This window comes from Pezoporus occidentalis, unplaced genomic scaffold (assembly GCF_034315485.1).
Source record: "Pezoporus occidentalis ecotype Australia unplaced genomic scaffold, CSIRO_AGI_Poc_V1 ctg27, whole genome shotgun sequence".
Taxonomy (NCBI): Eukaryota; Metazoa; Chordata; class Aves; order Psittaciformes; family Psittacidae; genus Pezoporus; species Pezoporus occidentalis.
In genome coordinates this window covers 8,346,743-8,364,381 of record NW_026914611.1, presented here as the reverse complement: position 1 = coordinate 8,364,381, position 17,639 = coordinate 8,346,743, and the positions used below count along the sequence as shown (strand labels likewise).

General features: G+C 43.0%; 1 protein-coding gene across 8 annotated transcripts in view; it reads right to left on the bottom strand.

Annotated features, from left to right (window-relative positions):
- The window catches only part of FARP1 (FERM, ARH/RhoGEF and pleckstrin domain protein 1), a 220,006-nt gene that overhangs the window by 10,003 nt on the left and 192,364 nt on the right, over positions 1-17,639 (bottom strand). For all 8 annotated transcript variants that reach the window (XR_009965964.1, XM_062624632.1, XM_062624631.1 and 5 more), the window contains 4 exons: positions 8,853-8,934; positions 5,881-6,118; positions 3,417-3,547; positions 569-637 (listed from right to left, as the gene is read on the bottom strand). Coding sequence is in view for 7 of the 8 variants with exons in the window: in XM_062624632.1 (XP_062480616.1) it covers positions 569-637; positions 3,417-3,547; positions 5,881-6,118; positions 8,853-8,934 (520 nt within the window). In the remaining variant the exon portion in view is untranslated. The remainder of the gene's footprint in view (positions 1-568; positions 638-3,416; positions 3,548-5,880; positions 6,119-8,852; positions 8,935-17,639) is intronic.

The window sequence follows — 17,639 nt, the reverse complement described above, 5'->3', positions numbered from 1 at the left end:
TGATCCACATAACCTGAAAATGGTGCAAGCGATGGTGGGAGGAGATCACCTTTCCTCATGTGAGAGCCACAAAATGTATCTCCAGGTAAAGGCAGGTTCAACAACACACTGGGAGATTTTTGTGGGCTGAACCCTGGATAAAAACTTGGTTTTGTAATGTGCCCTGTGAATGTGGATTACTGTTCATACCACCAGGAGTTACTCTTTATCTTCCTTTCTGGATATGATCACTAACCCTGGTGCCACTTTTCATTTTATAATGACTGCTTTTATTTAAGATGGTGTGTTAGGAGGTATAATTTTATTATTACATTCACAGTGTCACATAAAAATTGCTTTATCTTTTTTAAGAAGCAGTTACAGAGAGAATATTGGGTTTGGACAGAAATGTAAGTTCTTTACAACCAGCTACAAAGGTTGATTATAAATTAATATAGAAATTTATGTTAACTTAAATAAGGCTGTTTAAAAATACTTGCTGTAATTCACAATTCAAGTCTACCAGTATGTTTAATAGTTGCTTGTAGTTACATTTAATTATGTAAAGAAAAGCTGTCTTCTTGCTTACCAGAAAGAACATCCGTTGCTGTAAACCTTTTCCAGATAACTTACTGAGGCTGCCCAGTCGAATGAACTCCTGCGGGAAACAAATGCAAAACAAATATGCATCTTCAGAAATAAAGATTACCATTATTACTATGCAAACAGAAATATGACTACTTGGTCACGGGACTGACTTGACTATCAGTCACCAAGACATTTTCTTTTATTATACGTGTTAAAAATCTTATTTATAGGACAATTTCTTTTGATTCGTAACTGTCTTTAGGATAAACTCCTCCATAGTCTTTCATTCACGTTTAGAAAATTCAGCTAAGCAAAATTTTCTTTACCTAACATTGGTTCCTTCAGACAGCTCCTTCTTTCTGTTTTAAGCATTTTTCATGGTACAAATGATGTAAAAACTAACTATAAGTTGGCGTGTATGTTACTGCTTAGTCACTGGTAAGCTTCTGCTGTGTGTATGGCACATATAGCTCTTCACTGAGATGTAAAAATCAGCTACACAAATCAACATCACCATCAGGAACGAAGGAAATTTGTCTGGCAGTGTGAGTTGCGGGTACTATCCATGTCATATCATACAGTACATTAAATCAGATCAAAACTGCTAAAGAATGTTTAGCGATGGAATTACAGGAAAAGTAGCACATTTGAAACCTTTAAAACGTTGAATTTCCTGGGATTACTGTAAACTAGACTGCAACTCTTCCTTCCACTTACCTGAAACCCACCAAAATACTGTTTTCCAGTCACTCCCTCCAGCTTCTGCCAATAGGTTTATATTTATTTATTACAGTCTTTCTAAGGTCATTCTACTTGTAATTGTGAATGTAAAAGTCATATAAACCATGAGAATCACCTGCAGCTTAGACATAAACGCTAAGATTAATCAGTTCAGAGAGACACTCTGATCACCTTAGGGTTGCTGTGATGTGTCCAGTTCCTCTACCTGCATTGTGTAAGGGCTAAGGGGTGGAAGAAGTGGCTAGAGGTGGTTACCCCTGTCTCAAAGTAGGCTCATGTTACCAGAGCAGCCATTGGTAGCTGTTGCTGGCCACCAAATAATATTAATCTTGATTAAAACGTATATGGTACCACCTAATAGTCACTTGCAGGCTTAGCACCACTATGGTAAGTGCTGTGCAAAGACGTGAATCAAGAGCTGCAGGTCACTACAATCTGCAGGCACAATCGACCATGGGATGTTTTAACATTCAATAGAAGAACCAGCTCAGTGGCAGTGGAGACCCCACTCTGGGACAACTGGAAAAGGATGGTTACCTACAGCCTCCTTTAGGACAGCTGAATCACCAGCCTAAAGTGAGACTTCCCCTCTGAGATGTGAAATTCAGCCACTTTAGAGTAAACACAGCTGTGGGCGACAGTGGCATTTGCCTGCCAGCCCAGCCTGCACTGGGGCAGGGACTTCACTTGGAGCCAGAAAGGGTTGGAAGCAGCAACATCTTGGGCATGTGCCAGAGTATAGTGGCCAATGCTTTCTGCCTTGGCAGGCAAACAACTTCTGCACCCTGTCTGCCTTCTTCTTGAACTTCCTATGACAAGAAGGCTTTAAATAGAGCCGGGTAACAGAAACACCCGATGACAGCATTTAATTTCATGTGATAGAGAGATGCACAGGCTGTGAAGAGCTTGCCAAGGAAGTGTCTGTGGATCACTGGAAGGAGTCATGAGCCATGACAGATTCTTGGGAGACAGGGAAGAGGCAAAGTGAGGGAGTGGGGAACCACCACAAATCCAGAAATGCCTGTGCCCAGCACTGCCTTCACAATGGCACATCAACTTCAACCCCCTTTTTTACATGGTTGAATGCTTAAATGAGCTGCACTCTAGAGAGCTCAGCAAGCTGCCTCCCTGCCACAACCCTGCTGTGGCACTAGACACAGACACAGCACAGCAAGCAGAGCAGCTATCCTGTGGGATCTACCAGGGCCAGATGGACACACTACAGGGCAAGTTCAAGGGCTGCTGTATTTGCAGTTCAATGCAAAACTCACCTTTTCCCAAGCTGAGAACAGTCTAACAATGCATTTTACCCACCATTTCAGTTGCTGCAAGTACTGTTTTTGTTTATTACACACAAAAGTCAGGGAGTAGGGGGACATTATTTCAACAACAGACAGCTCTCAGGTTTGCATGTACAGATACATGCACCTAGAAAAGTGAAAAAGGCTAAAATATTACACTGAGGCTTCTTTATTCTGAAGTAAGCCTCTGCTTTTAAAAAAAGCCTTGACAAGTAAGAAGAAGATGTTGGTATTTTATAACATAATTAAAAGTGTTTACTTAAGGCAACACTGTCTCAAAACGTACTGCTTAATGTTACAGGTAGATTAAAGAGACTGCTCGCTCCCCAGGGCCCTGAGTTTCAAAGCTAGGCGTCATAAAAGAGCTGAATGTCCTCCAGAACTAATGTCTTAACTTTTCCTTTTATCTGCCATGCTCTAGCACTGAGGGTTGGAAAAAACAAAAATTAAGGGCAGAAGGAAATCAGGAAAGGTGCAACTCCTCAAGCTTTGAATGCTGTGATAAATATTACTTTTTTATCACCTCTGATGTAATAGGTGTTTGGAATTGCCTAAACCACCCAAATCTACACATAAGATAAACCTAATAAAAACAGTAAAAAGGTAATAAAGATGATTGCTTCTTCCCACTTTAAAGGCTGCTGTTTTCTATGGCATTATGATGTTTGCATTTGATAGTTATTGGTGAGGGAAAAAAGGTTAGTATGAGGAAAGGCAGTTTCACAGCTGCTCCTAAAAAACAGGTTTCTAATATATACCTAATGCTTTGAAATTGTATCAGACCTTTACCATAACTCTGGTACTTACCCTTCCTGGGATCACCAGATTGTCTATGCCTATCAAGTCTTTCTTGAGTTCATGCAGCTTCTGGAAGTTCTCCATCTTTATCATATTGCCATGGAGCTGAGCCACCATTTCAGAAACCTCAGCCAAAGCAGCTAGATTAGATGGACAAAACCATAAAATGCTTATTAAAAATTTACAAGAACATCCAAAACCAAAGATGTTTTTTGTCTGCAGTGCCCAGCTCATGAACCTCACCCTTCTTGTGTTGCCCTTCTTCACAGTGTAAAGCTATTCAGGCTGACTGAAACCCACACAAACTCTGGACATCATCTTATGGAGTGGAGGGGAGAGGGTGGAGTGCTGTAATGAAGAAGCAGTCTATTTCCTCAACCAAAAGACTGCTCAGTTTTAGTCACGGGAACTTTGTTAGGAATACTCCAGTCAGTTCAGTGCAACAACGAATAGGTTCTCCTAAAGGGCATCTCCAATGAATTTAGGGATCTTCTCTATGCTTGAAAAAAATACTCATTTTACCCCTGCTTGCAGCACATCGGGCCAGGTCCACATCTGAAAATTCCAGGAATTGGCAGTGTCATTTATTGTATCATTTCAGATAGCAAACAGTAATTTTGGGGTTTGCCCTCAGTCCCAGCAATGAGAACAACTAAAAGAACTGCATGCTGCTGACTTGCATCACATTCTACTTCATTCTCTCCGAAGACACTGCAAACAGCAAGTGACCTAACACTTGTGAGTGATCTTCCTAAGGAAAATCTCCAATGTCGAAGGGAGTTTTTGCTGTGTGAAGAAGGATTGGGTGGGATACAGGAGGAAGCAGGCACTGTGAAGTCCTGCTGTGGCAGCAGACGCCAAATCCAGCACTCACAAGACCAGAAATGGCAGAAGCCAAATCTGGTGCTGCTGATCTGCTTTCTGTGTCTTTTTTGTCTTTTTGCTGTGTCAACAATGCAGTAAGTCAGCTCAGAGAACTAAGCTGAAAATCACTTCACCATTAGATCTTTCACGAGCAACCAGCTCAGGGACTGACTCCCTGTGCCATCATGTATGTGAGCACCAACCTTGATACACCAGGATGGAAGGGCAGTCTCTGAATGGGCTAAACACACTTTAATGACTGATTTTAGCACTAGGAAGAGCAGTTGGAGTCAGTTAAAAAATACAGTCAAGGCAACAGTAACAGTGCTTTTTTCTGCCCTCTTACATAATTTCTCAGTGCACAGTTCATCCATCTGTTAGTGGGAGATCTGTGCTCTCTGGTGGGATTCAGATCCACATTTCCCTTTAACAAAAATCTGCAAACACCTTGGTAAGAGACTGAGCCCAGAGCAATGGTGTCTTTGAGCCACTCTGTCCTTCTCATGCTCTCTTATTTTCACCATCCATTTCAACAGTGGAGCTGGAAATAAACCTTGATAGGCACTGCACTCTGTGGGGAGGTGGGATCAGACACGTTGTCCTCATGACCTAGCCTTGGCTAAAAGAAATGCAGGCACTACTTGCTGCATTCCTTGAGATCATTCAGGCTGTAGCTACACCCAGGCAAACATCCGTGTCACGCAGCACTTCAGTGCCACAGACCTCTGTGGCACTTCCTATTGCTACAGGTCAAGTTACTTCTGCACTTTGTGCATTGTCTGCTGTGGGTCTCATCATATAGCATCTAAGGGAACTTAGGCAGCTAACTCGGCTAACACCTTACAGCTGGGAGCAGTCATATTGAGCACTGCTCCCCGCCCAAGTCCTTCCATGGATGTGCACTGAGTGCTAGCTGCATAGATAACATACAGTTATCCTTAAATAGCAATAGGACTATATCTAGTAGTACTACAGTAGATAGCTTGCAATGGGGGTGGGGGAGGTGGGTGAGAAAAGAGGAAAACAAATCATCAGAAAGAAACAGCAGGCAGTGAGTTCAGGCTATGGGAGGAAAATTTCTTCACATGTAGAGAAAAACCATGTTGGCAGCTTTGAGTTCCTGAAACAAATCATGGGAATGGGAATAGAGCAAACTGTATGTCTGGAAAGAAAAATGACAACACTTAAAGAAGTAATAGCAGCCATACTGAGTCAAACCAAGGGTTCACCTGGGCCAATATTCTGTGTTCCTAGTGGATCTGTAGGGAAATCCAGAAACAAGGCAAGTACATATGGTATGTTCTCTGCCCTCTCTCCCAAACTCTCAACTGTTTTCAGTTCCAGTAACTTTCTGAACTGCATATCATTTCTGTGTTTAATAACCCCCAGCAGATTTCTCTTTCAAGTACTCGTCCAGACTGTGACATAACAGGTATACAAGAGCAATCTTAATCCTACCATTTCTGGTCTTCTGAGTGCTGGATTTTGAAACTCAATCATCTTTCAGTGTAGGCTTAAAAAAAAATATTATTTCATCCCACCAGGCACATGTAATGGATTTGGGTGCCATTCCCCAGCTCCAGGAATCAGAATCTTTTCTCTTACTTACCTCTTGAATCCCTGAAGTCTATGTGGCTTGGTGGGTAGTGTTTGCAAAGCCTCTCCATTATCTGCTTGTAGTGCATCAGCCTGTGTAAAGGCCTGAGAAGGAAGGTGTTGAGAGGCAAGTAGCAGACTTTCTGTAGCTCAAAATCTCTGCAAAAGTTCTCCAGCTTGCGAGAGTTCTTGATCCCGTTCTCCAACTCTATTAAAATCTCATTGTGCTTCCACAGGTGAATTGTCAGTTGCTTACATGAACAAAGAAAAGAGCATGTGGTAGAGCTCTTAGTAATTACTGTGAGGCATGACTCAGCTCAAACCCATTCCAATAAAAATCCAACTAGCACAGCATTTGGGATTTTGCAAACCAAATCACTGTACAACACAATGGCTCTGATATTCACTTGAAAAGCAGAAATGACATTACTCATTTAAGTGTACCCCCCGTTCTCTCTGCATTCCCTGTAAAACAAAAGTACATGAGCAAACAAAACTAAGTCTCACATCAGTAAGAAATCTAAAGGCAAGATGATGGCATGAACATAGCTCATGCAAGTAGGTGCAACAGGGAGGGAGCCAGACAATGTGAATACAGAGCTAAGAAACAAAATGGGATTTTCTAAGAGGATGAAGGGATTTAGGTACCCCAGTTCATTTAGGTGCTTTTGGGGAACTGAGATGCAGGCAAAGGGACTTCTAGCTCTGCTCCCGTTATTAATGAGAAGTTGCATCTCTTGGGAATCTGAACAAACCCAAAAATGGAGGCACTGTCTCACAGAAATGTCAGATAGTTCTTTGTCCTTGGATTACATCCTCTTCTGCATAGTACAGTTTCTAAGATGATCCCACTGGCAGGAGGGGAGTTAAGCACGAGCCAAGTGAATGAGCTTTGCATGAAATAACATAACTCCCATTTAGGTCTCAGTGTCACAGGCATTCACAGGTCCTATTTAAAACAATTCAGCAGTGTGTTTTCTAATAATTATCATGGGGTCTTCATCTGTATTTTGCAAAAGGTAAACTGGTTCTTCAGGAAGCACAGAGCTTCTCTGAGCAGCTAAATAAAGTCGTCTGGTACCAGGTGAAATATTAATGAGCAACAAAAAGAAACAATGTGTATGTTGAAAGGACTTGAGAAGAGAGTTTAGCTTAATGTAATGCTTGTGCTTTTTGACACATTTCCAATCAACTCCCTCTCTTAAGTGATTTGTGACTCCTTTACCAGAAACACACCTTCCCTAAAGCCAAACGGCTTCCTCCATAAACTGCATATTCGTTTTATGAGCCTGTATCTCAGGCAAAGACACAGAAGACCTCTGGACTGCTACAGAGGCTGCCCATTAATTACTTGCTCTTAACTTCTTTCCTATATTAATTAAATGAGGAGTGTCAGTTTTCAGACCTTTTAGCAGGTCTCAAGATAAATATGTAGAGTTTTAACTATCTTCATTGTTTCCTGTGCAGATCTTTAGGTCAGGCTGGGTTTTGCCTCTTTTCTCTACATATCTGTGCTTGTAAGTGGTGGTGGATCTCAAAGCAAATGCAGAAAATCCTCTACCAGGAAAGGGAGAATGGCAAAGGTGAAAGCACACTGACAGGCCTGAGTTACAGTGAGGACTGTACACTACCTTTAGAATAGTGCCACAGATGGTCCTGCAGACAGTGAAGGACAGACAATTTAATGTTGTAAGGTACCAAAAGCAGAAACAGAGCCTGTCAGAAGCTCTCTTGCATTCCCCAAATTGTTTGTGAAAAGTGGATACTTGCTCAGAGCAGGGATGGAGGTAGAAAAGTCCCCTCTGTGTTTCTTCTGATGCAACTGAACTATGTCTTGAGGGGAAAAGGCAGCTCCTGCTAAGTGTACTGCAGAAAGGGTAAGACTGCCTTATTGCTGAGAAAGCTGTCTATGCTGAGGACTGTAAGTTAAGATTCCCATGTTCCCTTTTTCTGATTTATTGCATAATCACCTGTATGTCATTTAACTTCTCTGCATCTCTCTGTCCTCCTGAAAGAAAAGTCTAGCACTAATGAACAACTCAGGAGAGCTGTAGAGATTAAACTGCCTTTTCCTCCAGCCAAGGACTCAAGGCCACTCCAGTTAGTGCTAAAGTGGTGATCACCAAGGAAGGATTTACCAGATAGTTTCAAATGTGCTTTGAGATGCACATGCCCAAGGTGCAGTGCCATGTTTTGCCACACACTGACCTGGATGCATAAGCTACATTACAATAAGGAAAGCTGTTATCCATCTGTGCTGTAGAAGTCCATAGAGTTTTCACAGGTTCCTGTGCCTGCCTTCCATGCTATGTGCTCAGTAACACAGAGCGTCAAATATACTACTCCAGCCAGACTAAGAAACGGATGCAAAGTCTGCAGAATGTTGGAATTAGATGATCCTAAGGTCCTTTCCAACCCTAACTATTCTATGATTCTATGATTTACAGTTCATACATCTTTCTTTGCTTTAAAGGGATCAAAGGCAATTATTCACATTTATTTATTATTATTCATATCTACTTTTCATCTACCTTGTCATGATAATGCACAAGTACAAATTTCCCAAATCAAAACAATATCCAGATTACAGTCACTAACCCTGCAGTATCTTAACACTTATATTTGCATGAATAAGTAGGCACACTTGGCATTTGAACAGTCTCTTCAGCCATTTAAATTCCTCTCTTTCGCCTTCTTATTTGAAACAAAAAAAAACAGAAATGAAATGTTCCTGAACTTTTGTGTTCGCTGTTCCTGTATTTGGAGAATGGAATGAGGAAAGAGGCTGGACAATTTAAAATCAGCTTGCAATTCTGAAATCTCAGGGCTCACCAAATGTTTTCTACTTCATCAAAGGGAACTTCTACTGCATAAGCCTTGATTACAATTGTCAAAGACCAGCAAAAGAGGCAACATCATATTAAAATAAAAAGCACACTAATGTTAATCCGTGTCAAAGCTTAATAGTTATAGGATCATTCCTACCTTCATATTCTGAATGTTCTTTAGCATAACATCTCCAATTCTTTGGTAATCTCCTTTAATGTGAGCATTAGAGCGGCCTTCCCTGTCAGCAACAGAAGTATCACATTTAGTCATGCAATAAACCTGCATAATCACTTTTAAGTACAGAAAGGGACTCAATAACTCATTTCTTTTAAAATCTTAACCCCCATGCTCCCTTGCTGGGGAGCATGTGAGGAATCTTCCTGATGAACATGTAATTCCCAGGTACAGGACACCTTTCACCCAGCCTGGCTTGCACTTCTGGCAACAGAGAGGGCAGGCATTTATCAGAAGAATTAGACTTTTAAAGACAGCAGCTAGTGGTTTTAAACACACCAGAGAAGGCTGGAAATGTCTGGAAGGAAAGGAAGACAGCAGAATGCCATGACAATATGTACGCCTAGAACAGAAAGGTAATTGTGTTTAGAAATGAGGACTGCGGCCCAGAACAGGACCCGCAGGTGCTCCTCCTCTGAAAAGCTTTCTGCTTGTACAGGGGAGGGTGGGACAAAAAACCCCAAACCCATCCAGCATCTGGGATTGACTCATAAATGTTGCATACTGGCAGGAATTTTCTTTCAGTGTGTCACTTCTGTTATTAAAAATGCAAACTGCTCCCTCCCACCCAGCCAGCTGTGCTTGGGTGAGTGCTCCATTTTGGTGAAACCCAGCTCCTGATGAAAGAGATATTCCTGCTTCTAAACCCATGTGTGAGACAGGCAGGGATACCACACACTGACTGAATCCAAACATACATCCTAGAAAACAGGAGTGAAAATCATGAATGTAAGAACCCACTAAAGATCTGTTCCAACCAAGTCAGGTTTTCAAAAGAAATTCACTACAGGGGTTTGGGGAGAAGCACTGTCCTGCTCCTCCTTCCAGATTCTAATACTGCATCCAAGTTTCCTGCAGTGTGGCTTTTTACATGCTGCCCTTCAGCTCCCACATCAGCACTGGGATACAGATCCAGTCCTGATGTGAGCAACTGAAATTCAGCCAAAGAAATACACTACCTTGGTAGTGGGTAGAAATAGAATCTAGCTATAAATGAACACAAGGTTAACAGGACCTTTGTTTTGGGTTTCACCCACTTGCAGTAGTTCACACTTTAAAGAAAATTCTATGTCTAGTGAAGGGGTAAGTGGACAACCAGGTGGTAAATCTCTGCAATTTAGCCAGAGAGGTCCCACACTCACCAGATCACAGAGGATGCAGATATTGTTAGGAATACACTTTCACTGGTAAGACACATAGAATTTATTTCCTCTTTAAACAAGTATCATTTAAAACCATATTAATCACATTAATAGATGCATATTCAGAAATATATTTTCTTTTGTAGAGTTAAACATGGTTATGTCCATGCTGGACAATCTCTCTGCCTGCTTTTCTAACTGGGAAGTGTGGAGGGCACAACTTGCAAACACTACACAGTAACATCTCCTATTTTATCCTTCAACAAAGAGACTCAGTTGGTAAACAGGGACTGCTCCATGTTCATTTCAACAATATCCAGTTTCATAGGCTGCCTTTAATTATTTCCTATTGTGTTAAGTCTCCCAGGCATTCAGATGCCTATTTAAACAAGAAAAATACAGTTCTCAAGATTTTTTATGTGTTTCTTTTTTAATGAACCCAAAGGTTACACTGGGATGAGAAGTCGTTTTGTGTCAATGGTAACTTTAATTAGCATCACCAGCTTTGTAAAACCACTACATTATATAAACACTGCCATAGCTAAAGTGTGCCCCAAGAAATGTTCTATATTGCAAGGAACAGCAGAGGTATGTATGGACATTACAAGACTACAGTCTCCACACAACCTAAGGATAAAAGTCCAATTTCTCTCTCTAGGAAGCCTCTGCCTGTCAAATCATCTCCCCTCTATGCTGCTCTCTGCCTTTCCCTTCCCCCGTGTCCTATCCATTCAGCTGCTCTCCCCACTGAGATTTCCTCTGAGAGGCTGTAAATAAAGCTTCCCAGTCCTTAAAGCTCTGCTCAGAGTGTGTGTATCAAAGTGCCCCCGACTGAAAACCACAACCATTTGAGGTCCAAGGCAGTAGCACCGCACACGCAGGGAGCAAGGGGAAGTTGCCCTCCACCCATGCAGTGAGCATGCAGCATCTCGTCCCAAACGGTTCACACTGTGCCACTGCACACAATCCCAGAAATGTCAAAGCCAGATGAACTTGTGCTGCTTTCAGTAACAACACAGTATTTGGCAATTATCTCTAGAAGAATTCTTCCTTTATGTGTTGTTCTCTAACACTCTGGCACTACCGGGATCCTTTTGTCTCTACCTTTAATTTAATCTAATGGACTTCAGTTTGGTACCTTTCTGATTTACTGCCAAGATATATATTAAATACGTCATTACAGACTGATACTTCTAATCAGAAATTGCTATTCTGATCTCAAGGCTACAATACAGGTTGGCCTGAATACTTGTTGCTAATTTCTTTCCTACTAGCTGGCTACTCAAAGGCTGACCACAAGCCTATTGAAGTCCTAGCGAGTGCTTCCATTGACCTTGTGAACTTCAGCTAGTAATCAGTGCAGTTGTTCACTGAACAGTCAGGTCCTTATTTCCTAAAAGCTGACCCCCCTGTCAGCACAGCCAGCACTGGCTTCTTGCATAGCATCTCACCACATCAGTCACACAAAAAGCATCAGGGACATTCCCCTTCATTGGCTTAGGACACAGACTGGTCCAAAGGGTGTTTTTTAAACAGTCTGAGGGCTTTCAAATCTTCCTCTGTGTCTTGGCAGAGTGACAAAGAGGGAGAGAAGGGGGTTCCTCAAAAGCAAGAGCCTCTCTCCAGCTGCTGGCTGAACAATAAACTGCTGAACTGTACCACAGCCCTTAGCCCACACCAGCAGAGATAACCTCTGCTGCAGGCAGATGCATACTACTGGAACAACTAAAACCCTAGGAAAACCCAGAAATGTGATGGCTGAGTATTCCTCTTTGTTCCAGCCATTCCCTTGCTTTGGTTATTTATTTCCATGCAAACACTGTGTGTTGCAACAGAGACGATTTTCCCACTGGGGATGGTGCATACGCATGTGGGCTGTGATGTGGAGCAGAGGGGCAGGGAAAGCTGAGGACAGGCATAGGGGAACATGTTGACTTCACATCTGCCTCCTAAACCCCATCCTCTGCTCCACCCCAGCTCTCTGCAAGGACTCCACAGCAATCCCTACGCTACACCGCCCTCTTCCCCCGTTCCTTAATGGTGCAAATCCCAAGTTAACAAGAAGAAAAGAAACCCCAAGAAAAGAGCATCCAAACACACAGAATATTAAAATAAAACCCAAACACCCACCCCATTAGATGGTGTCTTACTGCTGCAACAGCCAGAAGCACAGCAGTGGAGAAGAGAGCTCTCCCTGTGTGTATGTTTGGAATAACAACACTCATTGCACTGGAGGGGGAAGAAGCTGCTCATTTGTTGTGCATCGATGGCTAAATTGTTCTTCTTACTCCTTGTTTTCACAGGTCACTGTTTGGACATGGCATCTACCTGCCAGTGACAAGGGACAGGGCTCAGAGACTAGGTTTTTACGGATTTTTATCAGGAGCTGATTATGACCTGACATTGCACACAGGATGTAGGATCCGCCTTCCCCACACATAATGTGCCTTCATTCCACTGACATTGTGGTCTAACACCTCTGAAAATCATGCTGAATAGTTATTCAGCATGATTTAATATCAGGAAATATAATAATATCAGGAGATACTATTCTATAATAAGCTAATTTCCCATTTTTCTCCAAACAGTCCCTTCCTTTTTAGAGTAATGCAAGTGTAAGATTGCAAGCGGAGGACACCAACTGTTATATCTGATAAGAGACTCAGACGCTACCGTATATATTAGTAAAAATGGCCAGCAGCTTGACTTACAGGGGCTACACAAGCAGCTATGTTGGATCTTTTAATTACATGAACTTCTCAGTGTACATCATTGAAAAATTAATGAAAAGAAATCTCAAGTCAGCCAATACTACCCTCCATCATCCAGGTCTGGTAGTAGAAGGAACAGAAATTTGATGGGGATGGTGGGAGGGCAAAGAAGGAGAGAAAGATACCTCAACAGAGATTTTCTCCTCAGGTAAACATAAAAAAACCCTTTACTTCAGCCCTTCAATTAGAAAGAAAAAATAATAACAATAACAAAAAAAAAAGCAAATTATATTTACAGTGTGTAACCTTTGCTAGATGTTCAGAACAGCATCTCCTTCCTGGAGACTATAGGCTGTCTTTGAGTACTTAGAGACTTTTGACTTTTTAGGACTATTATTAACAAAGTTCTGACATTACAAAATACCTTAAACATTCCTCATTACAACTACCTTTTAAATAAGAGGAACATTCCGTAACTGGAAAAGAAGAGCTGACACAAGTAAAACATCCTCTTCCTTGCATCCACCCTGCTATTACATAGTGCCTCTTACTGCCCTGCCCATTCCAGCCCCTGATGCAGCTGTCCTGTCAGCAGGAAGTGGTGCATGAAATGCTGCTCAAAGCCTTAGAAATGTACCGCTGAAGTCACCAGAACTCCCCGGATACCCACCAAGCCTTCAAGGAGCGTTCACACATTTGAAAGACTTTGGGCTGGCTATCCCTGTTGTGGGAGGAAACCCAATATACAGCAAGCATGTGTCACTAATACTTTTAAATGGTAAGAGAGTAGAGCAAGTAACATCATCACATGGAAATATACTTCAGTACATTTCACGCTATATTTCACAACACTTCATGCCTTGCCTTGGAATGTCCTCAATGGTGATCCTGGGCACATTCCACCAGGAGAGGCACAGAAACAAATGTAACATGGCGCTGGTGTGACTAATGGAACCTGGACAAGGTATTTCTCTCCCATGATTTCTAATTCATTTGGGTGTAGCAGGCTCTAAACCCCAGAAGTACCCGAAAGTGACTTCAGAAAAGAAACTGTCCTCTCAAAAGTGAGCCCAATGCTCTGCCACCAAGCCCCTCTTCATCTTAGGAATCCACACTGCATTAACTCCAAGGTTTGTACTACAATACATACCTCATTTCTGTACATAGGACAAACACTGCCCAAGCTGCCCCCTTCATCCCTCTTCACCAGACATGCAGAACCAGCTGAGCAGTCAGTGCTCATTCATTTGCAAAGCCGAAGATAAGGGTGGCTGCCTTGTTTATATAAACTGTTTTATCAGAATGTTCTTCAGGACCACAAGTACTACTTCCCAAAAAAAAATGGTTAATAAACCAACATTTTAGCTCACCTTCCTACACCTCTCTGAGTGCTCTTTATTACAGGTTTTAAAACTGGCTTCCATGAATCCTGATGAAGGCTTCTCCTTTCATACGCTAAGATCTAAGAGCTTTTTTCTTGCAAATCACCAGCCACACATTTCTCAGCCACATCTGGTCATACTGAGTAACAGCTTGCCTCAGAAGTGACTGTGAAGTGTGAGTCAAACTACTGGCTTTCCTGGGAGGAGAAGAGTCTGCCTGCATTTCTGCAACACACTTACTTGCTTTTCCTTCCAAGCCCATGTATAAGGCACAAAATACAGATTTGTACTAACTGATAGTGCTTCTTAAGGTAGAAATGGCTATTCTGGCTTGCCCCAGCATTGCTCTCTGCAATGCTTAGGGGTCAACCAAGGAGGGAAACTTACGATTCTCCATTTGCCGTCTTCTGTCAGAATTTACAGAAACCAGTATGGAAATTCGTAATACAAACATTTAAAGGGGTGTGGGAAGATTACCTCAGTATTTTTGGCTGGAAAATGGTGTTTGGGGCCCAAATGAATAGCCTATTAAACAGCTTAGATAAATAAAGGAGTAAAACCTAAGTGACTTCTCAGATTCAACCAGCCAGATGCGAAGGGAGCACATCACACTTTGCCTGCACTGCCCACAGGGCATAACATCCTTGCCTTAACATCTCTCAGGATATGGTGCCCTCAACATAAAAAGGACATGGAACTGTTTGAACAAGTCCAGAGGAGGCCATGAGGATGATCAGGGGGCTGGAGCTCCTCCCCAGTGAAGATAGGCTGAGAAAGTTGGGGCTGTTCAGCCTGGAGAAGAGAAGGCTGCATGGAGACCTCATAGCAGCCTTCCAATATCTGAAGGGGGCCTATAGGGATGCTGGGGAGGGACTCTTCATTAGGGACTGTAGTGATAGGACAAGGGGTAATGGGTTCAAACTTAAACAGGGGAAGTTTAGATTGGATATAAGGAAGAAATTCTCTACTGTAAGGGTGGTGAGGCACTGGAATGAGTTGCCCAGGGAAGTTGTGAACTCTCCATCCTTGGCGGTGTTCAAGGCCTGGCTGGACAGAGCCCTGGGTGACACGGTTTAGTGTGAGGTGTCCCTGCCCATGGCAGGAGGATTGGAACTAGATGATCTTAAGGTCCTTTCCAACCCTAACTATTCTAGGATTCCATGGAAAACAGGAGCTGAGATACGCCATTGCTGAGATATACCGCCCATATTTCCTCCCAGCAGAAAGGGTTGAGAACTCCGCACCCTGCCCCCAAAGCCTTGCTGAGGAGCAACCTGAATGAGTCCAGGACTAGGACCTGGATGCCTGTGTGCCTGACACAGCTCTCCTGGCACTTGCTAACAGAACAGCCTGATGTGCACTGTTCTCTGTCCCACATCAGGCAGCTTCCTGCTCTTTTCTCTCCTCCTCTCTTGCTGCTCAAGAGAGCAGAGCCCCATGCATGTCTGCATCCCCTAAAATTTGTCCTTCCTCCCCTCAAACCCCAGGGGGTCTAGTGGGGTATTTTCACTTGGTCCCTGGAACATGGACAGTCTTGTGTAGAGAGGGTTCAGCACAGTTGGGGTAACTGGGAGGATCCACAGGCTGCTTCACTGGCCCTGCAACAGCACAGGCCAGGTAGAAAACATTGCCCAGAGCAAGGTATGACTGATCTTAGGATGATGTGTAATAAGCCCACCAGGAATCTGCTCAGTTTCATGGCCAGAAAGAAACTCTAGCTGTGAAAAAAGCAGCAACTTTCTATATTCTGCAGTTAGCTACTGGTGTCAGCATCAATTCACATCTTATTAAAAACTTTATCACTATGAACTAGACCAAGATGTGATACTCTTAGGAAATGCAGTACTAAAGAGAAAAATGAGTGAATTGTGTAAAGAAACAAATCAGACCTGCCAGGATCTATAACTGGGTCAAAAGGATACCAGCCCTTAAGATGTTCAGTATCAAACAGCCTGCCTCTGACAGCAGATTCAAACAGTTCAGAGGGCCTTGAGCAAGCCAGAAATGATTTTAATAATGCACACAACCTGAGCTTCTTTGAGCCAAATACTGAGTCTATAGATGTTTTAACAAATTCAAAGCAGAAAGCCACCTAACAATTGTAACGTGCAATCCTCCCCTGGCCTTGCTCTCTTCACAGCTCTTTGAGCTGCTTGGATCACAGCTTCACTGCGATGCAAGTCCTGTACAAGCACCCAACACATGAAGGTTTGAAACAAACCTTAGACAAACACACTGATGGAAGCAGGCTGAACTGCGCTTGAAGTTGATAAAACCCAGCATCCTACTTGCTAGGGTAACAGAGATGACTGGTTGTAGGAGGCTCTTCCTCTACGACAAGGTGCCACAGCACACGTGGGTAGCTAGGGGCTTTCCAGTAGCTTGATGAAGTCCACAGTCCTTTCATTGAAAGGCCCTTTTTTCACAGACTCGTAGAATGGTTTGGGTGGGAAGGGATCATCCAGTTCCAACCTCCCTGATGTAGGCAGGGACACCTTCCACTAGACCAGGTTGCTCAAAACCCCGTCCAACCTGGCCTTGAACACTGCCAGGGCTGGGGCAGCCACAGCTTCTCTGGGCAACCTGTGCCAGGGCCTCACTACCCACAGAATGAAGAATTTCTTCCTTATATCTAATCTAAATCTCCCCCCTTTCAATTTAAAGCCATTCCCCCTTGTCCTATCCCTACTTGCTCTTAAGAAAAGTCCCTCACCAGCTTTATTGTGGGCCCATTTTAGGCACTGGAAGGCTGCTAAAAGGTTTCTGTAGGACATGCCACCCCCCTCTGACAAATGCAGAGCATGCTCACATCTCAACACACACATCCCACCTTCCTTTCTGCTCCACTTGCCTGGAAATTTAGAAGAGCTGACATGAAGGGTCAGATTTAAACAAGCCCATTTGAATCCTGCCTACCCCTTCCTGCATCAGTGCTGCTGGCTCAGCCAGGCCAATGAGGAGCTATGCAGCTGACATAGAGTCTGGGCAGTGCTCTGCACAGCGGTGATGAACACAGCCAAAGCCCACTGGCTTAAAACTACCCGAGGCCAAAGGCAAAGGCACAATCATGGCAATATGGATATCGAGCTAAGTGACCTTGACCACACCGCTGAAGATACTCCCTTCCACACTGCCACTACCTGCTTCTTCTACATGCTGAGGGGTTGTTTATTTTTTGCCACTCACCGCTTAAATTAAACAGTAATCTCTACAGGATAGATCTTATTGCTTGCAGCTTACCTTGGCATCTATTGCATTATGTAAAGGCACCATCTCCAAAATAACACCAGCCAGCCAATCCGCCTCTCTTCCTAAGGCAAGTATTCAAATCTTCCAGAACTTTACATAACAAACACCGTCTTCAATAGTGGTATTATGCTAGGTAAACTCATGCTGTTGGTTGCAAACTGGATGCAGACCAGGGGGAGGAATGTGATTACTTTACTGTCAAGTGAATGAGAGCAGCCATCAGAG